The 25,392-nt window shown below is 42.8% G+C and overlaps 1 protein-coding gene across 1 annotated transcript in view; it reads left to right on the top strand.

Annotated features, from left to right (window-relative positions):
• The window catches only part of LOC139291273 (protein diaphanous homolog 1-like), an 89,215-nt gene extending 77,680 nt beyond the window's left edge, over positions 1–11,535 (top strand). Inside the window, exons 25-26 of the mRNA XM_070913247.1 lie at positions 307–396; positions 9,189–11,535. Of these exons, the coding sequence (XP_070769348.1) occupies positions 307–396; positions 9,189–9,376 (278 nt within the window). The 3' untranslated portion in view covers positions 9,377–11,535. The remainder of the gene's footprint in view (positions 1–306; positions 397–9,188) is intronic.
• The last annotated feature ends 13,857 nt before the right edge of the window (positions 11,536–25,392 follow it).

Genomic DNA, 25,392 nt, shown 5'->3' with positions numbered 1-25,392 from the left:
TAATGTAGCTAATTTGCTAACGTGGCCACGTGGCTGGTAAATAACCCCCTTGCCCACGTGTGTGTTGGCGTGTCTGAGAGAAACAGCGATAGGTAGAGGGTTTAGAAAAACCACTAATCATTCCCCTGTTGTTGGGAAAGAAAATTAGTGTATATGTCAGGGTTATATTGATTTAAAATAACATGGTTGTGGTGTGTGTGTGTGTGTGTGAGACATAAATAAAGTTGAAATGTGACTCCACATATTGATTTAATCCAGCATTTGTTGATGCATTGCTGATATCATGTTTTGATGCTGTGTTTACAGAGGGTGATGAAACTGGTATCATGGATGGCCTGTTGGAGGCGCTGCAGTCTGGTGCTGCTTTCAGGAGAAAGAGAGGACCACGGCAAGCAGGTACTGACACACAAGCAGAGCAGTAAATCTTCACAAAACATGCAGGTGTTTCAAAGCGTCATGTCTTACTTGATTTACTGATGTTTGTTTCATCATTGTTGTTTGTGGTATGCACACTCAGGGCTGGGCGATATAGCTGAAAATGTTATCACAATAAAATGTTTCATTGTCCAGGAGAAAACAGGTTGAATGTAACCACTTCATTTTAAATTTAACCATCTTTTTCCTTACCGTCTGCACTCATTCTCTCACTCCACGCTGTTTCTGTTGTGTCATATGTTGATGGTGCAACCGAACAACCCACCTGTTAAAGGATTGGCTGTTTACGTGTCACAGGTAGCAGCTCCATTATCAAGGGGCATAGACAGTATAAAATAAGTATCGTAACCACCGTGATGTCACTCATTGGTTTGTGACTACCGTTTCGAAGCCCTGTGTTTGGCTTTTTGGCCGTTGCCATCTTGTTTTGTTTTTTTTTAACCAGAAGTGACCATATTTGGGCGAGAGGGTGGAGCTGGGGATCTGAGAACCCGAGGACACTATGCACACCCACTTATACCAGCAACCTGACTGCACCGTTGCTGCTAATACAGTTAGCTTGTAAATGTACTTACTGGAAAAAATGAACAGCTGACTCCTAGAGTGTCTTTTAGTGTAACCCGAACACTGATCGCCCGGTAGCCACGCCCTCAAGCATACAATTTCCCCCCAGGGGTCAATAAAGTATTTCTGATACCCTGCTCTGTTTTACTCTAAATGGGACCATAATTTACAAAATGAACATCGTGCTGTACTGAAGTAGACTTGAAACTAATGATTGAGTCCATACACTCATTAGGGAAATGTTTACTGAGGCAATAAATCAAGTGAGAATTAGGGTAATTTTCTCATAGACTTCCATAGTATCGGACTTTTTCAACCAGTGGAGTTGACCCCTGTTGGCCATTAGAAAGAATGCAGGTTTAAGGCACTTCATGCATTGGCTTCACTTTTCAAACCCAGAGGTTGGTGCTTGAATATGAGGTTGCTTATGAGCCAGGGCGTATTCGTTATGTGCTTTCATGGCGGTTTGCATTTAATGCATTTAAGTGAATCGTATCAAACTATTTTCTTATTGCGATTGTTGGAGTGTCTATCACTATCGTTTTATCGCCCAGGTCTATGCATACTATACTGACACACATGCCACATATGAGACTCATTTGTTTCATCTTCCTCTCTGTCTCTATGTTTCTGTCAACACAACAACAGATTTGTTTGTGCTCCCCTGTTTCTGTTCCATCTGTTACATGGCTCAGCTCAGAGGCTGTGGGTTGTGGTAGTATTCTCTAGCCATGGTTACAGGGGGGGAAAAGCCAATTCCACCAATGGCTGGCAGAACAACAAAAGAAGAAGGAGGGTGTGGGCAGCAGGATACTTTAGAGAGGAACAACTGTTGAGGGTGTGGTTGTGGAATAGAAAAATATAAGAGGAATATGAATGTAGAGCTAAGGAGGGATAAATCAGCGTGTGGGTATAAAGTTTAATGAAGCGGGTTCAGTGAGTGGGCAAGAGGCAACTGGCTAAAGTATGAAGAAAAAATTAATTGTTAAAATACCCCTCCACTAAAAATGTGTTTTGCTTGTGGACCTTCACTGTGCAGAATGATGTATGTGCAGAGTTTAACGCTAGAAGGCTGATTTCCAGTTAATTTGCTGAAGAGGGAAAGTTTTTCTGTGTCTCCCTAAGTTTGTGACATGTACATATGAGGTGGATTTTGTGACATTACAACTACTTATGAAGCCAGTCGTGGTCCAATATGCAACTTACACAAGTGTGATGTGAAAAACATAAAACCTCCAGCGCACATACACTGGGAATTGAAGAAGTAGACACCTGTTTCTCATGGTTTTATGGCAGGTTTTGAAACCGCAGCTCACTGTAAATGTGTACATGAAATGGCATCATAAAATCTATACTATCTAAATCATTCAACTCAAAAAATCAGTTTTGTCCTGGAACATTTGGAACGCTGTTTTTGTCATTAATGGGCCAGCTAGAAGTTCATGTCCTTCATATGAGGACATACTCCTGAGCCTTACCTGTATTGATTTTCATTCAGGGCATGTTGTTCAGTCTGTAAACTCCTAGAGACAGGCCAGTAATCTGGTTAGCTACTTACTCTGCTGTCTGTCCCACTGCCCAATCCAGTTACATTCGCTTATTGGAGACTAGAGTATTTTTCTCTCTGTTTTATTTTCTGTTTTTAAACTTGTACATGAAGCACATTTTGTGGATGATATGGCCAACGAAATGAAACGAAAATGAGGCATTGTGAGTTGTTAGGATAGTAACTTTGTAACATGATACCTGGTGGTGGGAAACTCATGTGTAACCATGTGAGTGGGAAAGTGTCCAGTGCCCATTAACTGAGAGAGAGAGCAAGAGAGTGTGTGTGTATTCACATGCACTCATGTGTGGGTTGAGTATTCACACATAAGAGAGGCTGGGGAAGAGTGTGTGCAACCCAATACCTCTCTCAATAGAAGCCAGATGTGAAGCAGTGCTCCAGAGTGGAATTACTCAGAGCACTCTTTCCTGCTTCTTTCTGTCTTACTTTCTTTCTTTCTTTCTGTCCCTGTATCTTTCGTCTTACTTTCTGTCTTACTTTCAATCACTAAATGCATTTATATAGCCTGTTAGCTTTACTTGTGCATAGCAATTTAACAAGTGGTCCTCAGTGGTCCACTAAGTCACACTGGCAAAAAAAAGTGCAGTAAATTCTCTTTAATCACAAACAGCTCAGGCTCATCACAGCTAAACGGACTGAGACAACAGTGAGAGGAGGAAATGGAGGAAGAAACAGGAGCGGGGAAAGGAGCACTGCATGAGAAAAAATGGGGCCCACTTGAGGGCTCAGATAGTCACCCATAATTTGTCAAGTTTGTAAAGTTTGGTCACCTCACACTCCTAACAGGAAATACCTTAACATGTGAGTTAGGGAGAGAGAGCCTTCCTCCCTACGCACACTTGTCTGTGGTAGGAAAGAGAAGGAAAATATAAGGCTGTGTGTATCACATCTCTGCTCAGTGCCTCCTCCCTGTCTCCTCTGTATCCCCTCTTTCTTTTGCCTCTCTGTAGTTTTTAGGCAATCCAGGTTTTGTTAGGAGTTTATAATTTTTTTCACTCATGTTCCAGTTACCCCCTTTGCTTCTTACACCAGGGAAGGGACTTAAGTCCTTCACCCACACAATAGGAGTGTGTCTTTATGTGTGCGCGCATGTTTGACTGGTTGGTTGAGTCAGAGGTCTTAATTTAGTGGAGCTGAAGTAGGAGGAGGCACATCCTGACTGTGGCTGATGCATATCTGGCACCACTGAGGCCACAGGCAGTCGGTATCAGCAGGCTAAAAACACTCCAGCTCATATGCATGTATTTTTTGTTTCCTCCATAATTAGAAAAACTCACAATTAATGTGTTCTTTGCCTGTTATATAGTAACACTATATCAAGGAACCACAGCTGTAGTAAAAATTTATTCATTTTCTTGAATCTGTCAGGTCAAAAATGTGACCCTGTGATGGCTGTCTAAATAGACGGGGATACAGTTGAAGCTGTTTGTGAGATATAATATGCCACTAACCCTGAGGCCAGTTGAACCAGTTGCTCATAGTCGCTTACTTCATTTTAATTACTTACTTGTCCATGCAGTTAAAATACAATTGATTTGAACTCTTGAGTTCAATGGTTTTACAGATCAGATGTCGCATAATGAGTCTGCAAACACAAAACAAAGGTTCATCCCCTTAAAAGATCTATAAATAAGCAAAGGAGTGGAAGAGGAGTCATGGTTTCTCTTAGACAAAATCACAATGAAGCCATACATTAAAACAGGATTTTCAGCTGCCTGATATCCCAACACATTCGCCTTGATACTGATGTTGTTCCAAAAAATGTTCCATGGCTACCTGACAAGCGGAAATATATGTAGCAGTAGATGTCCACTATAATTATGCTGTAGTTTTGTTACCTTAGCATAAAATATATTGAGTGGCTTATTTCACGTAGTTCTCCCTGACAAAATTTAAAAAGTGCTGCTCCTACCAACTTTCTATGACCACCTTATCTACAGTATGTTAAAATGGCACTCAAGTACAAAGAACACTTAAAAAGTTCCACTTGTAATAACTTTCAAATATGTGTTATGTGGGTTTTAAAGCATGGTGTTATGATGCTGTGAGTATTTGTCCTTAAAATATAGGTAACATTTTTATATTAACCATATGCTGATATAAAACAGCACTCATACAGGTATTATTATTTTATTATTGTTTGTGTTTGGAGTTAGTGATCACTATTGTGCATGTAAGAGTCTTCATTACGTGAAGTGTGTCCCTCCGACTGCAGACGTCACCAGCTCGGTGTTAAAGGACTGCTGAGGGCCTATTGAGTGTGTTGCCATGCTCTTTGTGTCGCAGCAGTGTCACTGAATGGAACGCCACGAGGCTGTGGAGGCTATATACCCCCTCACCTTTGACCTGTACCTCAGCTCACTGTGTGTGTGTGTGTGTGTGTGTGTGTGTGTGTGTGTGTGTGTGTGTGTGTGTGTGTGTGTGTGTGTGTGTGTGTGTGTGTGTGTGTGTGTGTGCTGGTTGTGTAGAATGAGCAGACTGCATGGAGTATCCTCAGCTGTCTACCCACGTCTGTCTACCCCCTCCCCTTAAAACACATACAGACAAAACACACACACCAGATGCTTGCATGCCGATACAAAGACACACATGGATGTTTGCATACCAATACATACACCCAAACAGACACGTCACGTTCCAGAGGACAGACAGCCTTGCATACTTTTTCAAACGCTATCACACACTGCTTTGGATAGTAAGTCATGGTCTGTCTATGTCTTTTCACAGACTTGTCAGCCTGGCTACATTGGGCTAATTTGTGTGTGTACGTGTTTAAAGCAATTTAAGGGCACTTGTGTGTAGAGGAATGACATGTCCAAACACTCACTATAGACCCATCTGCTGGGTTGTGACCCTTTCCAGAGCAACCAATCACAGTAGCAACAAGTTGACAAAGCACCAACCACAACAGAGAGCCAGAGATAAAGGGGATAGCAACAATAGAGGCACACGCTGACCCTGCAGACGCTCTGCTCCTACAAAAGAAGAAAAAGACCCCTGCAAAGATGTGTGCTTTCACAGATGTTCTCTCACACACACACACACACACACACACACACACACACACACACACACGAGAGATTCAGACCAATAGGAGAGCATTCATCAATCAAGCCCGTTACTGAGGCAGTGGTGATGTCACATGCATACTTAACACCCACTGAGACAATACAGGCCAGCAAGCCACACAGATGCACCAGTTGAGCCCATTGGGTGACATAAAATGTGTGCACATCAATACTAACCCCACAGGCACAAGCCAGAAGTGGTGCTAGATGACGTCACTCTTTCCCACAGTCCTCTAGTGCAGAGCAGCAGTGTGATACGCAGTGTGGCCTGAGGAGGGCGATATGACTCCCTGCTAAGTTGGAGACACTGATGGAGGGCCAGCCTACATCTGCAAATACACCATCATGCTAGTCGTGGCAGAGTTACCATGCTGTCATGTGACTGTGGCTTTGCTGCAGCTGCTGTACCGCCAATAAAGCAGGAGCATAAAGATGGCTGCTTCCTTGTCAACCACTGGCATCACACCATGTAGATTTCATGGTCATTAAGTTGCAGGATAAGCGTGATCTGGGATCAGAGAAGAGGTGGGTATTCTCTGTTGACCTTAACAAAGCCACTGAGCTGGTTCTTGTTACCTTCTCATCTCAAACTGCCCTCCACTTGCATGTCTGCATATTCTCTCCTCATTCTTCTCCCTATTTCTGTTATTTCCCGTCATAAGGGCCGCACACACACATACTGTACAACAAAGCGTTCTTCCCCTCATTAGGCAGTCATTATTGAGTCTCCTGGAGGGTAATGTGTTACAGATGATCTTTTCACTACACTCTTTGTGCCACTGATCGCCCCTCAGTGTACAAACACTCATTCAACCTCACTCCCTCCAGTAAACAGAGCTAAAAAACAGTCTTTGTTGTGAGTCCCGACATCTCATTTCCTACTGCTGCACGCACCAGGCTTCATGCCAAGTGCATGGATCGTTTAGTCAACATCGCAGCTAGTTTCTGGATACGACACACATGCTGAGAATTTCCTGTTTGTAGTGCCACGTGTTAAAGGGCTACTCCAGAGATTTTTGTACTGCACTTCCACAAGGTTGGGAGGCCAGAAGATAAAAAAAAATAGGGGTCATTATCGAAGAAACAGAGTCGACTTTTAGTCCCTGGTGTGGGTCAAGTTCCAAAAACACTGGATCCTGTATCATCAGGGTTATTTTCTCAGGCTTTAGACAGCTCCTTCCAGAGCCACATAAGACATTTAACAACTGTTATCACAGGTTGAATAGTCCTCCTCCCCATGAAAAGTAACTAAACGTCATGTGTAAAATTGCTGAGGTGCCTCTTTGAATAGTTAAATCACAATCGAACTGGTCAGGACAAGAGATTATTTCAATCTCATTTGAAGGCTACGAGCTGCAAGATTATTCCAATTAATTTCCAATGAAAGGTGACTTATACCTCTGAATTACCGCAAATGAATCCCTAAGTCTGGTGATATTCTATATTTGTCTTATTTGTCCCCAACAAGTCAGTCCCCAAAAATGCTCTATTCACTCCTGGGTAACGTTAAGGAAACATTGTGGGATTTGTTGACAATAACAAAAAGGTAGAATATTGACAGGTTTATCCATTAAGCCATTTTCATTTTTTTATGTGTTACATGACATTTGAAACTAACTTGATATGCTGGTTTATCTGCTGTCTATCAGGTGATGTATTTGCTCCTGAGGCTGTTTGTTCATGTATTTTAACTATATTTAAATCTCTCTCGCCTCTGAGAATTTTCCTCTCATTATTTTAATCTTCAGGTTTCTGTCTAAATGCATCTTTTTCCCATGCTGCTTCCAATGCAACAACCCTGTGATCCTGACTCTTATCCCCCTCTCTCTTCCTCCTCTTCGTCTTCTCTCTCAAGAGGGGAGTGGAGGAGGATGAGAGACGAGAGGAGCTGGGTTGACAGCCTTTGAAGAGCTTTTCTCTGCGGGTCTGATTTTTTAGGACAAGCTCGGCACAGCGCACACACACAGAATAACACCCACACTGACGCACACTCTTTCTCTCGGTTTTTGGGTCATTTGCATAATTTCTAATTAGTTAGTTTATGAGTCAGGGAGAGGTTTGGGAAGGGACGGAAATAGATATGGAGCACGAATGTGAGAGCGAGAAAGAGATGGAGTGTTCCCATGTACTGGTGTTTGTAAGAGATGAAGAGTGATCTTTGTGCCTCTCCAAAGAAATGTGAGGTGATAATTTGACACCCCAGCTGTCTGTGCTGATCAGTCCAGCTGAGGCTCACACATAACGAAGACAAGTCGACTGTGAATATGACTCTAAACCTCCAAATCCTCCTCCTCTTTCTCCCCAGACTCACTTGTGTCTTTGTCACAGCTAGTTCTGGAGACCTGTTCGGTAACTGTGATTTTTTTTTTGTGCTCCGTCAGAACCATGTGTCAGATCTTTGGTTTGTTGTGTGTGTGTTACCATGGTTCATTTGCATGTGAGTTCCTTTTGGTTTGCATCATGACGATCTGTTTTTTTCAGTATCACAGGAATACATTACATCAATGTGTGTGTTTGTGATAACAAATGTGTCCTGTGCTGATGTTAACCTTTTATTCATCGCCTCTTTTGCTTGAGGAGTGAATAATTCTGAACACACAAGGCATACAATAACAGCAAACACACAAACACAATCTCCCACTGACCTATATAATTCAAAATGGCCGCTGCTGTTGCTGCACAGCTGTCCTCCCACGCAGGAGAATGAAGAGTGGTAAAGGATAGAGGGAGGTAATGAGAGATAAAGGAAAGTCTGCTGCTGCTGCTGGTGTATGTGGAGGAGAGGAAATAACATAATAATAAGGGCACAATCTGTCACTCACTGTGTTTCTCTTTCCTTCCCTTCACTGCATCCACTATTTGTCTGTGATCTATTTTACTACTTGCTTCTTTAATTCCTCACATTCCTCCTCTCACTCAGTCTCTCCATGTTCGTTTCATTTTCATTCATCCCTGCCTCTTCAATCTTCCCACAGCATGAATCATCCTTGCTCCTCATGATGTTTCACCCCTCCTGTCTCACCCCTTACTTCCCTCCTTGCTTTTACTCCTTCATCCTGTCAGTCCCCCTTCCTCTTCCTCTAAATGTCTCTTATACCCCATTTCTCATTTCCTCATTCTTTCCACTTCGTCAGGATCAAGTTGAGTTTAATCTGACATTAGCAGTGAGTTACTCCAGATGTCACACTAATCCACACACATACATACACACAGCCACTCCATTAAGCCATTTGTGTATTTGTGTGTCATGGTACTGCATGTGTGTGTGTACGATGGAAAGAAAGGGAGCATCCATTTTGTGTTTTATCATTCAAAACACAAGCCTGTGATGTTCTTGGAGGCACATGCTGCACCATCAGTGTGGTAACTAATTGAACTGGTTGTCTCTATTCATTTGCAGTGAACAATGTTAATTATCCTGCTGCTGATGTGGAGTTGTATGGCTAACTGACATGTTTGTCTGACATATCTGCATGGACTTGTTACGATATAACCATGATTTCTTATCTCTGTATTTGTTTATCTCATTCACTCTGCGTCTTTCTCTTTCTCAGCCAACCACCGACGAGCTGGTCACGCAGTGACCAACATCCTGGCCAAAGAGCTGATGCAGGAAGACACGCCTTCATCCAGCAAAGTGCTCGCTAAGAAGAAAAAGTTAGAGGAGAAGGAGGAGCCTAAACTAGAAGGAGCAGAGTCATTAGAGGAGTTACTGGAGGCTGCTACCCCTCGGTCGCATTAAGGCACCCTGGGCTCTTGTTACTCACAGAGTCATGATATCCAAACACAGATGTATTTCGTAGCCATCCAAGGGCCAATATCAATCTGAGAATAGTTTACTGTAAGAAAAAAAAAAAGGCTGTGCTTCTCCAACCTTTTTGTCTTAACAGGACCATCATCATTAGGGTAGCATTGACTGTCTTCTGGGAGCACAGGGAGAGGCAGAGGATGAGGGCGGGGCTCTCACCTCAGCCACCACCCCTGAATGTCCCTCATCAACCTTTTGGATCTTTGCCAATGTCATAAAGATGTAATTGCTTTCTTCAACATGTGCACATATCAGTTCTTTTTTTTTTTTGTCTGTTTCTCTGTACTTCTACATCACTTGATTCACCTGTCATTCATCAAAGGGCATCTTGAGCGATTCCAAAGACTTACTCAGGAGGGATCCACACATTCTTTATTTTTTTTGCGGTTATTTCCAAATCCCACGTTTAAACCGGGAATGTCTGGAATTTGGCACATCCTGCAGGTGCTTCATAGGGTTTTCTCTGGATGCTCCAGGTCAAGACCACTTTGCGCTTTTTCACTTTGTTTTTATTTTTAACCTATGAAACATATTGCTTTGTAATTGTCTGATATACTGTATGTATCATTTCGCTGTATTATTGAAAAAAAGTGCCAACCAATAGAAATCCAGTCTTGTCATTTCACTCCCAGGTTTTGTCCAGTCACAGTTTGCACTGGGCTGGTGTGTGGACCAGTCCAACATCACCTGGGTGTTTCAGTGTGTGTTTTTTTGTTTATTTTTACTGAGAAGGGATTTAGTTCACTGCTGTGCATTCATAAGTTTCACATAAAAAATTGGGATAATTTAAACTTGTCTAAGCTATGTTACCACACGTGCCCACAACAGCTATATGAAGAAAACCTGCTTACATACATGAACATTCCCATAAACCCCAGAGGGAAGTGGAGTTACATGGGAGGAGAAAGTTCCTCCACAGTCACTTAAACCAAAAAAAACGTTGCTTTTTAAAAGGGTGTTTCCATACAAAACCTAGCCTGAGCAGTTTACATGCCTGTGTGTTTATGTGTATGAGAATATCTGAGTGAGTGAAGTCAGCAGCCTATATTTAGTTTTGTGTGCACACAACTTCCTGTGTATGTGAGTGTATGTGTGTTTGTGCATGTAGGTTTGAGTTTGTGCGTGTGTGTTGCCATCTGTAATTACTGCATGCTACCGACCATGCTGTCATAAATTCTAGGTTTCATAAACAGCTTTGTGGTCTTTCTGCCGAGGATATAGCACACTGGAAAACTGCCCAAAAACTGCTGAGACAAGTACGTGTGTGTGTGTGTGTGAATGTGTTGCTCCCCTCCCACTGAACTGCAGCAGTAGTTACTGAATGTCTGGCCTTGCTGTTATTTGTATTCAGTGGCCATCAGCATACATGTTGCCATGATGTTGTGGTGTAACATCTGACAGGAATCCTGCGAGGTGATGTCAGCTGCTCCATGCAATATTTATTCCTATGCAAACACAATACTGTAGCCAGCCTCAGGATGTAATAATACCCTTTATCCCCGCTGATTCAAGATCAGTGCTGCATTTTGCTAGTGACTGAGGATAATCTTTATAGCTCCTCCGAAAGTTAAGCATATCAGGAATAACAAAAAAATTCTTCTCTACAACACCAGCGTTTATGTGACATATTCCATAAAAACTGAATGTCTTTGGACGTGGAAGAACTGGCACTTAAGCAATATGAGGTTTTTCCAGTACAGTAGGTGTAGAGATCCTTGTTCTGATCGAGTGCTGGTGCTTCATTTTAATCCAGTAACAGAGTAACCAGTACCAGAGACACGACTGCTGTTTTATCTCTGCGATATTCTGCCCAACTCTGCAGGCGATTGTGTGTCACAGATACTGTTTTCAATGTTCAGGAGAGGAAGATTAAAAATACGAATAGGATAACAGAACATCACTGGAATATTTGTTGTTTTCTAATTCGAGTCATTCCTTCATTTTGTTCAATGATTTTTTTTAAAGAGACTGTTTTTCTATGTGAATTTTTACGGTTGATTATTTTAATGTATTTGAATGGAGACAAGATTTTTTCTTCCCAGAGATTGCTTTATGTATACAGAATAATGCACATAGTCATTCTGTTTGCTACACAGAACTATTAAAAATGTCTTAAGTAATTTGAAGATGTGATTGGCTCATTCTTTGGTCATGTCTGAAAGTTTGTGCCTCGTCTGTCGACGTGTTAATGTGATAAAATGTGTGTGTGTGTGTGTGTGTGTGTGTGATTTCTAGCTCAGTTTGCAAGTGAATTCCTTTTCTCCATATGTCTCACTCCTCCCTCCCTCTCATGTAAACACATAAAATACCAGATAGTTTCTGCAAACTATGAAACTATCATTTTATTGCCAGAAGACAGCAGAAGAATGAATAAACAGTGGAATTAGTTATTTTTTACAGATAAATTCCAGGGTCTTCCATGGCTCCAGGGTTTCCAGAGACATTTTCCAACATTGATTGCCAGCGTTCAACATGATCCCTCATATTAGACTGTGTATGAGAGAGAGAGAGAGAGGAGAACAGTTATGGTGTGTTTCCATTTCTGTTCCAACCCTTCTGTCACTGTCACTTACATGCTATGACCTCCTTTGATCCAGTATCTCTTCCTCTACAAGTATCTGTTTTGATGCTAAAATCACATCTAAACTGGGAGAGCGAAACTCCAAAAACAAAAAAAGTCTGGCCTCAGTTCACCTTTTTATTTCTTATGTTGACACTTGTTTCAGCCAACAAACCCTCAGTCAGTCTAATGAATAAAATGGTTGAGGAAAGAGTATTGAGATGCCCTGCAACTTTAGAGTGCTGCTAGCCCACTTTTAGATTACGTAACAGAGCACCCAGTTCAGTCAGAGGAAACACACTCGTCTTCCATCTCACAATCACTAAGATCACCAGACTCAGAAGCTTCCTAACATAAAGTATGATAAGTCTTGACTTCCACTGATCTCCTCCCTGTCGTGGTCAGACTCGCCAGTCCTGGCCTGTTCTGGGAATGCCCTGCTGTGTCATACCACATACTCAAAATAGCTGGAGAAGTTTCCCTGACTTCAGCTTTGTTCTGTAAGGTGAGTTGATTCCTTTCTTTCCTTCCACATCTCCTAAATCTTTCACAGTTTCTAACGGTATATTCTCGCAGGCTTCAGCTTGTTCAGACTGAAACTTTTGCATCTCTTTTTCATTCAAAACAGAAAAAGAAAAGCATAAATGATGTCCTTTATTATCTGGCCCTACTGTTAAGCGACATCCACCTGAAGGTGAACTCACTTTGCTCTCCCTCTCTCTGTTTACAGGTCAGTCTACATTAGTGAGGATGATAAACTTCACCCACAGGTAAGAGTCAAGAAAGCAGTTTATTATCAATGAAACTCTCCAGGGAAAGCACTCAGTTTATGGATAATGTACTTCAGTATAAACATGGGTTGAGTGTTTCATTCTAAACCTTTAAGCACCTTAACCTGACGTTCAGTGCTCTGTGTGCAGTCATACAATATTAAATGTGACTGTTTTCTAATTTCAAAAATGATCCACAGCTTAATTAGGTGTCATAATGTTCAAACATACTTTTAGTGCACAAACTGTGCTTCCTCATTTTAAACATTTACATTTACTCATGTTCTCTCATCTCTGACGTCACAGAGAGTTTGAGAAGATAATGAGGTCTGTTTTTGGACGTCCTTTCGCATCAAACAAAGAATCCATTTCCCATTTTCTCTCCTGTGCACCGTGAATGAAGGAGTGAACCTGAGCTGCTACTGCCGTCCTTTCAGCTCATTAACTGCCCTGCTCATTTTAACCAGAAAGGCCTGACTTCCTTTCATCATTTACGATCGTTGTTAGTTATGTTGTGGAATGGAGGAAGTTTGTCTTTTCTGACCTTTGGCATTGCAACTGCACAGATATTAGTAAAAATAGCAAATATTTATAAAATCTTGATCCTTTTAAATTACATTTTCAAAATGCCTGAAACATATTTTAATCCGTGCATACATATTATTTCATCCTGTAATGTACCTGCTTTGACAAAGTGGAAATATACCTTTCAAATATACCTCAATGTAATTGGATTTACTTCATGATCATTAACATAAGGGCAGACTGAGGAGCATATAGCAACATATAAGCCTTTACCTCCTTTTGATCGTATGTCCACTAAGTAATATAATTTGCTTCTAAAAAAAAGGATTCAAGTGTGAATGAAGGAAATGTCAGGATAAGATAAGGAGGAGGATGGCGACGTTTTTAATGATGATGTACATAGTACGAAGGAAATAGTATCATAAAGAGGTCCTTCATTCTGGAGAAGAGAGCTTGAGTGACTACAAGAGTTTGGGAAAGAGGGAAAGCGAGTGAGAGTTGCAATTAAAAACAGCAGGGAGGTTTGAGAATGAGTGAAATGAACATATAGTAGAGCAGATGAAAGAGGTTGAGGGATTGAAAGAGTAGATGGGAGGGAAGGCTGGCTGTGATGAAGTGATTAGCTGACAAACAAAAGTGGAGGTCTCTGGATTAAAAAAAAAGAAAGCCGTGGACTTTGTTAACACCAACAGGACTGTGAGAGCGGCTGACAACAGACGACCTGTTGTGCTTGTATATATATAAAAGTGTGTGTGTGTGCGTCCCTGTTTGTTGAGTTTGTTTGACACATTTGCATCACTGAGTAGATGTAGCCTATAGGTGTGTATGTGGGTGTGTCTGAATGTATGTTTACACTCAGTTACGCTCGTGCTCGTGACTGTGTTTACACACCAAACGTGGGCTGTGTAAACATGTGAGCACATCCTGTTCATGTTCGCCACAGCGAGCTGAAAGAAGACAGAAAGCAAACTGTTTCTGTGTTTGAAGTTTTATTGGACAGAAGAGTTGATGTCAGTATCTGAAAGCAAGACGGGACAAAGTCATCTGTGACACAGTAGACTGAGAGGCTCGTCTTCATAGTCTGTTAAAGGTCCTTCACTCTCACTTATCATGGCTGATTAGACCCCCTTAGTTTACTCAACCATGTTGCTTGTTAAACTATGTTGTGTCATCCTGCTAGCAGTGTTTCCAGAGAGCCAAATTGTTTGTAAAAGTCACAAGAGTCATTAATGGTAAGTCAGGTGGACAGACTACAGAACAAAACAACCCCATGTTTATTACAGCACGTTGCATAACTCGTCCTGCATATCCTTCACCAATATTATCTTTCATTCTTTCTTGCAAGTCAAATATTTGGTGAACATAGCAGGCTGTACTGGGGAGGAGTTGTGTTTTAGTTTTGATGGACTTGCATTGAAGCTCATACTGGTCTGCGGCTGACATTGAAACTGTCAAATACCTGCAAAACTAATGACATTCCCATCAGCCTCAGCTGTACTTTGTGTTTTGTGCTAATTGGCAAAAGTAAGATGGTAAACATTATGCCTGCTGGACATCAGCATGTTAGCATTCCCATTGTTAGCATGTTAGCATGCTGACATTAACATTTAGCCTTTATAGCCTCCATTTAGCATTTAGTTTAGCCTCATGGAGCCACCAGCAGGGCTGTAGACTCTTGGTCTTGTTCCTCAAAGTAGTAAACAGAATTGTGGCAAATCTGGTTAAGGTTTAACAATTTAAACTTCTTGTTTAAAGTCAGATTGTGATTGAATATTAAAAATGGCAATACTGACTACTAGTATGAAACAGGAAGCAGGCAACAAGTGTTGAAGGCAAACTATTATCTAAGCCTCTATATAGTTACTTTTCATTGCACTACATGAACTTAGCACACTTCTTGCTAAATTGCAGTTACACAAACATCACTATGAACATGAAGCAGGGTTGCATAGATACCACCTGGGTTTTAGGTTTAAGGTTTGCCAAAGACTTAAACATTTAAAAATTTAAGTTTTATAGGTGTGGGTTTATTCTGGTTAAGGCCAGGTCAAGGACATAGAATTGATGGTGGTGGAATCTATAATGATGTCTCATTACTATGAGTTTCAGGTCCTCCTGATTCCCAGACTTCCTCAGTCTCTTGTTGTGACATTCTGGGGAGTCGGGGGAGATTTGTATGTGTGTGTGTTTGTGTGTGTGTGTCTATGCCCTTACATGCGTGAAGGGGGTCTGCTGGAGAAAAAAGGTCTGAACAAAGAAAGGGGGCAGTATAATTGGCTTCAGCGCTGCCAGACGACACAATGACATGGCCATTGATAGTGGAATGAGTTCCCGGGAGCAGTGGACCAATGGAAGAGCAGGAGGCTGTTTTTCACAGCCTCTGATTGGCTGGCCGAGGGAGGCTGTCGGTCTCCAGGTAGCAAAGTGAACCTCGGAGCATATCTGCCATCCTTCCGCCTCCTGGAGGAGAGATGAAGGGAGGGAGGGAGTGTTAGATGTGGAAGAGATGTGACCTCAACTGTGAAGAAAACAATGAATTCACATGCACACAACTTATTACCTCTTATATTCGGTGTGTTTCCTCTCCTGCTATTTCCTCACCCCTTCTACATTTAGTTTTTTTTTTCTTTTCCTCTGAAGTTTTATGTGTGTGTGTGTGCATTTCTCTGGCTGCTGTTAGCATCCACATTGCCAGGCCTCTGAAATAAATTTGCTTCATTTGTCTTTAACTTGGCTGTACACTCCACTGCTTCTCTCTCTTTCTCCCAGTCTCCATTTCTGAGAACTGTGGATTAAAGCCTCACTTCATTTGTTTAGATTGGCCATTTCTCAACTTTCCTGCTGTTTCAGGAGAGAAATACACACTACTGTGGCATTTAAGCTCCAGAGAAACAGGGTCTGAGTGGCTGCTGAAGAATGCAAAAGAAGGGGGGCTTTAACTGATGTTTTTGAATGATAGTATGTGTGTGACTGCATATATATTTGAGTGTTTGCGCATTTGTGTGCTTATTTGCATCACTTTGAATTTGAGTGCATAACTTCACACGCCTGCATCTTGGTGTGTAAACATATCTCTTGCCTGCTTCATTCAGTCTCCTTGCTTCGGCCATCATATCTTGACGATATCCCCTTGATCAAATTACTCGGCTACTTGTATAACACTCTCCATGTGACACACAATTAGCACACAATTAACATGGGCCAGTGAGTGTCAACCGATTGGCTGTGCCATCACGCCGCTGAGTGACATCTCCATCATCGCGGCGCTGCCTGTATCACCCTGAAGCACCAGAACGAAGAGATAAAAACACTGTCTGCCTGCCTGCCTCAAGCAGAAATCTGTGTCAGTCTGTCTGCTTCTCTGTCTCCATGTTCATTCCTATCTGTGTCCTTCTATGTCCATGCTCATGAATGTTTTCTTTGTCAATGTTTCTACTTGTTTTTCTGTCTCGCTTCCTCTCCCTTCTTCCTCCATCCCTTTTGTTTCTGATTATCTCTCTGTCCCATATCTGCCTGTCATCAGATTTTTCTGCCTATCTGTCCTCGGACTGCGTCTCATTTGTGTGTTTGTTCATCTGGAAGTGAAGCATGTCTTGCACAAAAACAATATGATGTGTCTGCTCAGAAAACAGTCAGCATATCCTGCACATCAACATGAACTGTGAGTGGCATCATGAAAAAGGCCTTTAATGTGTGTGTGTGTCGCTGTGTGCGTGAGATCTGAAGACGCCCAGCAGGTAGTGACAATTTAAGCATTAAATCTCCTTAAAGAGCAGATGGGGCTTTTGCAAAGAGAATTGTGCATTATCTGAAACAGGTTTCCGTGTGACTTTTTGAGGAAATGTTCATGTAAAACCTGGAGAGGCTGAAGAATTCAGGCCTGTTCTCGACCTCCTAACCTTTTCTCTTCTGATCATCATCCGTTTCTCTCGTCATCGTTGTTAGCAGTAGCTAAAGAAGCAGACTAGCTTTTTCTACAGCAGTCAACAGGCGTGATGAAACTGTGAGAAAAATCAGATGTGACATGTATTTATGCACCAACAGACTTGTTTATGTCGCCATTCTTTTTGCAGATATTCCCTTGAATGTTTATGATCTCCCTCTGCTCAAATTCACCATGAACCCCACAATCTCTAAACCACTTCAACACACATAAATACACATGAATCCTGCCACCACCCACAATTTTCATTTTTGAGCATTTTCTTCGCCTAATCCGCAATGTCACAGCTCATCCCAGCGGATCATCGTCCCTCTCTGGGGATGGATTTCTTCCCTAAATATGAGAGAGATTGAGAGAGAGGAGGGTCTGTCTGCTCTGCAGGCTGTGCTGAAGGCTGATGCCAACAGAATATCAATGAGCATCGGGGGTCACACAGCCACATGCATGACCACAGTGCTCTCTCTCTTTACCCCCCCCCCTCCCCTTTTCTCTCTCTGACGTGCACACAGACAGTCAAGAATACCTAAACAGAGTCCTCACATGTATAGTAATCAAATACAATAGAGGTATAGAGGCATAAGTAGCTTGTTTGTTGTTGAAATAGGAAAACGCTCTTGTGGAGGTGTCTATAAGTAGCAGTACAGGCTACTGCAGTGTGGACACAGCAAACCTGACACACACAGCTTATAGTGACAAGTTGACAACCTACAGCCACATTTAGAGTCATAATCTTACACTTGAGTGTTGTCCTGTGTGAGCCATGACTCCTAATGTTGTTGATGGTCGTGACAATGTGTTTATGTGACCACAGCAGACCGATGTGTGGTGTCTTTGTGAGTCCGTACATAGCATGTGAATGTAAGAGAGCAGGATTAAAACCTGTCTGCCTCCTCAGTTGTCAGTCAATGCAGTTAAAATCTTTCATTAGAGCGTTCTCTCGTGTTTTTTATTAAGCCGTGTTTAGCAACCAGTGACTGAAATAGAAGTAAAAAAGACAGAGACGTCAGAAAGTAGGCGACTCTGGGTAGTGAAACAATGGAGATGTTTGGTAGCTCCTGCTGATTGTTTGTAATATATAAAAAGATAATGATGATTCTGTCCCTGCATGCATATACTCTTAATAAGTTAAGATCCATACATCATAATGCTCTGTTTGTGGGCGTCATCACTGCTCCTCAAGGTGCTTTGCTGCGTTCAGATAAACCAATGTTCTCTCAGGGCTGAGGGAACACTGATCATGCCTTTTTCTAAATGGACAGATGGTCTTTGAAGTTTTGTCCCAGTTTATGTTTCATGTCTTATCTTGATAGATAGACATTCTGGTCCTCAGCGTGAGGAAGGTGGGGTGTGGTGGTGCAGTAGATGATAGCACTGGAGAAGTTGAAGTGATTGCTGGTATCCACGTGGACCCCTCGAGGCTGCTGTGTCTGTCTGGACTAGTCAGGCTTAATCACAAGGATCTGAGCCCCTGACCCATTTGATGAGATCATCCTGTTTGTTTACTGTGTGTTCATGTGTGTTTGTATGCACACACACATATGTGCATGTTGTTTCTATACACGGTTCACTTTGTTGTCAGTGGTTACATTCTCAAGTAATTTTGGATTGAAATCAAGATGTGTTTTTAAGTGTCTTTTCTTCCTGCCCCCTATCTGTCCATACACATTGATGGAGGTGGGGCAGTTGTCAGTCAATTGACCTACATTAGCTGATCCCGCAGCAGTCTGATTTCCTCTGGGGGCAGTAAATCACTGGGTGTGGTCTATGTGTGTGTGTGTGTGTGTGTGTGTGTGTGTGTGTGTGTGTGTGTATGAGGTTGTGCATGCATGCATGTCTTGTGTGCATGTGTGTCCTATATAAGGTATAAGCCATCTCAAGAGGGTGAATATGGGATGAAGAGAACAAACCTACATCCACAGTGACATTTAGAGGTTAAGCAGAGCAGATTCTAACAGATGAAGACGTTTAAAACCTCACAGAATGCTTTTGGACACAATCATAAAGATGGAGACGAGATTTACTGTTAATGAATCAATGTATTTTTTATTGACAGTTTCTGACTTTTACTGATCATTATGTAGAAATTAGTGCAGATGTCCAATGTCCTAAATTTTCATGTTGACCTTTGTAATCCACACAAATCAATCAAAATCATCTTTTATTATCTGTAAAGGTTAAAAATGAAACTCAAAATTCCCAAATACGCAAACTAATTTGCAGGATAGTCGCCATTTTTTCCTCTTGATGTGCAACAATAAAACTGCTGAGGGTGAAGAACAGACTCGCACTGCCAAACCCCAAAAATACCCCCACCATGCCAAGCACCTATTAGAGGCGATGACATCACTCCTTTGCCTGGTAACCATGGTTACGCTCACCTCCTGCTGGCAAAAATCAACACCCATACCCGACTTTCCTTGATTTGTCTTTTTTTTCCCGCTTTGCCTGTCTCGTCTGCTTCCCTCACCTCGCTCTCTGCTGTAACTCGCTTTGTTTCCTCCTTCATGTCTCCTTCTCTCCTCTCATCGTTTTCACTTCTTATTTCTTTTCTTCTTCAACTCCAATCCTCTGTGCATTCCCATTTCTCTTTCATCCCCATCAATTCCCTACTGCTTGTTCTTTCTCACAACATGCTGGGCTTAATGTATTTCGTCTTTGTTCTCCTCCTCTGTTTTACCCTAAAATGGAGGCTGGGGGGGGGCATTATTAGAAGAAATAGAGGGAATAAAACAAAGATAAATGCAGAGATAGAGATGACCTACATAGACAAAGGAAAACACAGATGTGAACATACTATGGCTGCAGCTGAAAAGGCATTTTAAACAGGGGGCAACAACACTGTCTATGTTACTCAGTCAGGCATAAAATGAGGATTGCAGCAGAGGCGATGAGAAGAAAAGATCAGGCCCATAAACAGTAACTAAACTGAGATTGGTGGACAGTTACAGCTGGACTGTGCAGACAGTATGAGTCACCGCTCTATAGTGATAACGTAAAGGACAGATGGGTCAAGTGCTGCATTAAAATCCATTCCAGAGACGCAGCTCTGCAGAAAGGAAGGGTAAAGTGCTGCAACATCCCCCGTTCAGAAAAGCTACATCCCAGAATCACCCACTGTAAAGAAGTACATGGGGATAGGGGGCAGTGCATTACAATCCATTTTGCAGACAGGCAGGGTGGGTGGGGGGTAAAAGAGGAGTATTAAAAGGCATTGTGTAGCTGTATTATAGTAAGCAGCTTACAGTCCCTGTGCCGGGCTGAAAGGACAAAGAGGCGACACAGAGGAAGAGACTTGGAGAGGCTAGAGCTGGCAGGGAGGGCAGGAGGACGGGGAGACTCGTCTTGGTGTCCTCCCCTGTTGAGAGATGTTTGTTTTTTTGTCTTTCTTCCAATGTACAATCACCAAACCTGTTTCCTTTTTTCCTTTCCTCTTAAATAATTTATATTTCTCCCTTTTCCTCCCCCTCTTCACTCCATTCTCTCACCTCCTAGTGATCTACTCTCTGTGATGCTAACATGTCCCCCCCCCCGCCTTTTGCTACATGTTGCCAGGGCGGTAATCACCGCCGCCACCATCCCTCTCTACCACCCAACTGAGTCAGAGAGAGGATGGGAGAGTGGGGGGAGCGGATGGTGGAGGTTGCCATGGAAACTGGAAGTCTGTTGCCGGCCGACATCATCTGTTGTTGCGCGGAGCGGAGCGGGCACATGAATATTTGAGCTTCATGGACACGGACAGACGAATGTCACAAACTGCTCTCTGGACCTCCACCGCCACCTCAGAGGGGAATACAGAGAGGTCACTGAAGGGGGAGAGGAGGGAAGCCAGAGAGGACAGGGACGGAGGAAAGGCGGGGTCACTAAGGGAGACTGACAGACTCCATTTTATCTAGGGCAGAGAGTGTCTGGTTATCTGGGTTAGCAAAAGAGAGATGAGGAAATGGATATAGGGAAAATAATAGAAAAGGATGGGAGAAAAAAATGAAAGGATTTTGAGCATTTAAATGAGTTTTACATGCTGACAGAAATGCAGACTAGATGATGGGAGGGGGAGAACAAAGAGTGAGAGAGATGGAGGGAGGGAGGGTGGGTGACGTGCCATGAGAGCAGTAAATTAGGGCACTGGAGCTTGTTTTTCTTCTGTCTTCACTCTTCCTTTTTTCTCCCTCATTTCTCAGAACGTCCTGCAGTATTTTCTAATTAATCCTCTCGGAGGGTTGTTTCCTCTGCCTGCTGTTGACACACACACACACACACACACACACACACACACACACACACATGCAAACAAGCTAGTCATGATTCATGCAGATTTCCAAATGAGACTGTGAACTGACTTTGGAAGTTTAATTGTGCTCAGTCTGACTGCACTGCGTCAAAAAGCACAGAAACTAGAACAAATGTGGCTCATGTTCTCGTATCCTCTCCGGCTTACAGCTCTGTGTCATGAGGCTTCTTATGGATTTACTTGTGCTCTTAAAATACATTTAGTTTACATAGAAGATGCTAGAATGGGTCTTATGCAATAGGAATGTTTGCATATTTCCTCCTACATCTTTATTTGTTATGACGATCAGTTTGACCCTCTGGTATGTCTTGTATATGAGTTTATCCCAATGGTCCAAGAGTAAATTCCCAGCTTTGTGAATGTCCTCTGCTGCTGATGGGTTTAACACCTGTCCCAGAGGTCCTGGTGTGCAGCGGAGTCCCCCGTATCCCACCAACACTGCTGGCTTTCAGACCGCTGTTAGAATGTGAGATATAGTTCTTAAAGTATTCCCATGGTCCTCCTTGTTGGTTTCCGATGTGTTTAGGTCCAGTTAGTTATTCCCTGGTGTTTCACAAATATGCAACTTTCTCATATAATTTCCAGTTGTATTAAAAGTCCTTGACAACATATTTTCTGGGTCCTACAAGAACATGCTGGTTATTTCGCACGAGATATTTCTGTATTTGTCTGTGCTCTTGTCACTTGTTTCTGGTGAGCGCGGCTCTGCTGGAAAAAGTAGAATTTAACAAAGTAAGAATCAGGATCTGTTGACAGTTTTCGACAGTTTAACTGTTGAAATGAATAATAAATAAATGCTTCCCCCCTAACTTTAACTTTGATTGTTGCTTTTTAGTCACTAATATTTAATGTTGTTGACAAATATTTCAACATTTTGGGAAATATACTTATTGCTTTAGAGAGTTAGATGCACGTAACTTCCTGTAAAGCCACAACTTGATGTTTATACATTTCTGTTTGTGTACAGATTATACAAATCATTAGTGAGCTATAGAGGTTTTGAACTTCAGAGAGAGCCAGGCTAGCTGTTCCCCCCTGCTTCCAGTCTTTATGCTAAGCTAGGATAATACTTAAGCAGACATTATGAGGGTATTAACCTTGGCGACAAAGCAACTAAGTTCTCAAAATGTCAAATGATTTCAGAGTGAAGATTTTTCAAATGATGAATATCTTGTTAAGAAAATCTTCATCTATCTCAACCTCTGCATCTGGTCTCTTTATCAAACAGCCGGCTGAATATGTAATAATGTTCAAGATGGACTCCCCTCAGAGTTTACATTCCAGCCTCCAGTATCAGGCAGGGGTGTGTTGGTTCAGGGAACAGAGAGGAGGAGTGGGGAGGGGAGAGGAGGGAGGGGAGAGGAGCTTGATGGTGCACGCTTATTAGCCTAAAATATCCATGCAGCAGCTGCACCATTTCCGCGGCAACACCTGTCGCCATGGCGCTGAGTTGTCGACATGCCTCTGTGTCAGTGTCTGCATGTCTGAGGCGCTGCACATTCACAGCGTGTCCGACCTCTCAGAGAACACACACACACAGAGCGCACACTGACTTCCCCAACTAATGCCCTGGCATGTACAAAATCTCATACATGCAGCAACAACAGCGTCCTTCATATGCAGTGGTGCCAACATGTAGCCACACACACACAAACACACACACACACACACGACTCTAGCAGCAGTGTTGAAGAAGCAGTTGTAAAGTAAGAAAGCCGAAAGATCATTTTAAGTGAATGGTTTTTCATGTTGCATCCTTACATATTGAATCCTCTGCTTTCCTCCCCGCTCCCTCCTCGCTCCATTCCTTCTCTCCATTCCTTCTCTCGTCACTCCAATGGGGAATTTTGCGTTTCCATGACAACCACAGTGGTGGAGGAAATGGATTAGATACTCTGCACTGTCTGTGCTGGGGGTGTGGTAGCTGCATGTGTGTGTGGGGGGGAGGTTATGGGCTTATGGGGTGTACGGCTTGTAAAGAAGATTGGGGTTATGGTTGAGTGTAGTTTGCGTGTGTGTGTGTGTGTGTGTGTGTGTGTGTGTGTGTGTGTGTGTGTGTGTGTGTGTGTTGGGAGAGAGTAGAGACAGGGTGGGGGCAGGAGATGCCCTCACACCACATTGCACCAGATGGACGCTTTTGATCCCCTCAAAACACACACACACATGGTTCTATCTTGTCGAGAGAATGGAAACTAAATTGAAGTCCATTAGATTGCTCTTCATTTGGTTTTTCTGCCCGTTACCTGTGAGCAGATCACATGACTTTACTGCTTTGTTTTGCACACATGACCCTTGACTTGTAACCTAGTAGAGTGACACTGGATGGAAGCATTTCATAACTTGGCAATTAACCCTTCTTCTGTCACCCTCACTATCCCTCAGTGTCTTTCCCCCTTGATTCCTGTCTCGCCGTCTCCCCGTCTCCCCGTCTCCCCTCTGTCTGATTTCCATCCTCCCAGCTGAGAAAACAGGCGCGAGAGCTCTTGGCAGAGGAGACGAGGCGAGAGAGGGGAGAGCAAGAGTAGAGAGGGGGCTTTTCAGATGAAGAGAAAAAAGGGTTTGCCTCTTTGAAAGGGAGCATTGTGTTCTTCTTCCACATTGCTACAGCTCCATCTCTGTGATTTAGTCGAGCCAGCAGCCAGCACATTACTGTGTCTCTTTAAATCAGGGTACTGTTAGCCTTAGCAACGTTCAGGCTCCAGTGCTCCAATGCTCCTGCTCAACGGCCTCCACCTCATCTTTCAGCCAAAGATCCCTGAGCTCCCTGTTAAGGCTGCCTGATTGGCAAATTCCTCTCAGCTGAAATGATGAATGAAAATATGCTTTTTGGAAGTAATGTAAGAAATATAGTGTGTGTAGCAAAGCATAGAGAGGATGATTAAAATGTAAGACAATGCATGTATGGAATGTGTTTTCATACTGAACCAAGCAGTGGATATCACTTGATATTTGTTGTCATGCAGGACAGTTGGGGTGTATTTTTGGAGCTATCTGAGTGTGCCAACAGAAAAAAAGATTCCATCCCTTTCTCTCCCTGTTAATTTTTTATTAGGAACATTCATCCAAAAAGTCTCCTCCTCGCTGTCTCTGCATGAGCAGAAATCACATTAACCCACTGTGGTCTGTTTCTGGGTCTCTGAAACTTCCATATGTAATCTCCACTAAGTGTGTCATTTGGATTTAGGCCATGCTTAACTTGACTGTGGCACTGTAAATATATACGTTTCATCCCAGTAAAGTCCAGATTAAGCTGATCTTTATCCTTGCTGTGTTTCCAGGGTGCATATCCACAGAGCAGTGCTCTGTCCTCCAACATGTGGTGACCCAACACACTGCAGAGACAGCTGCAGGATGGGAGGAAGGAGGGAGGGAGGGAAGGGGGGCTGGGAAGGAAGAAGAGAGGAAGTCAGAGGGGGAGGATCAGGGGGAGGGTTCCTTCCTTTTGCTGGACTACTGAGGGGGGAAAAGAGTAAAAGAGGCGCGGAAACTCACTTCCTGTCCCGCCACAAGCAGTCGTTATGTCACATCCTGCTCTTTCCCCACATGGATCAGATGTGATCCTCCTTGGCCTGTAATGAGATCCTTGCTTCCTCTGGACCTGCCTGGCAGCTCACAAACTGTGAGAGAGGAGAGGCAGCTCCACTCTACTTCCTGCTCCAACACACTGATGAGAATCAAGACAAATTAGAATAAATTTGATTACGAGGCTATTCAAGAAAATGCTTCTCCGCATTTTTGTATGTGAATGCATTTGAATGTCTGACTTCTCTGCAGACTCATTATCTGACCACAGTGTATTAGTGTGTCTGTGGGCCGCCACATGTCTGCTTACATGTACATGTGTCACATTGAGGATGTGATGAT

This window comes from Enoplosus armatus, chromosome 10 (genome assembly GCF_043641665.1).
Source record: "Enoplosus armatus isolate fEnoArm2 chromosome 10, fEnoArm2.hap1, whole genome shotgun sequence".
Taxonomy (NCBI): domain Eukaryota; kingdom Metazoa; phylum Chordata; class Actinopteri; order Centrarchiformes; family Enoplosidae; genus Enoplosus; species Enoplosus armatus.
The sequence above is the reverse complement of the archived record's forward strand: the minus strand, read 5'-3'. Positions and strand labels throughout refer to the sequence as shown.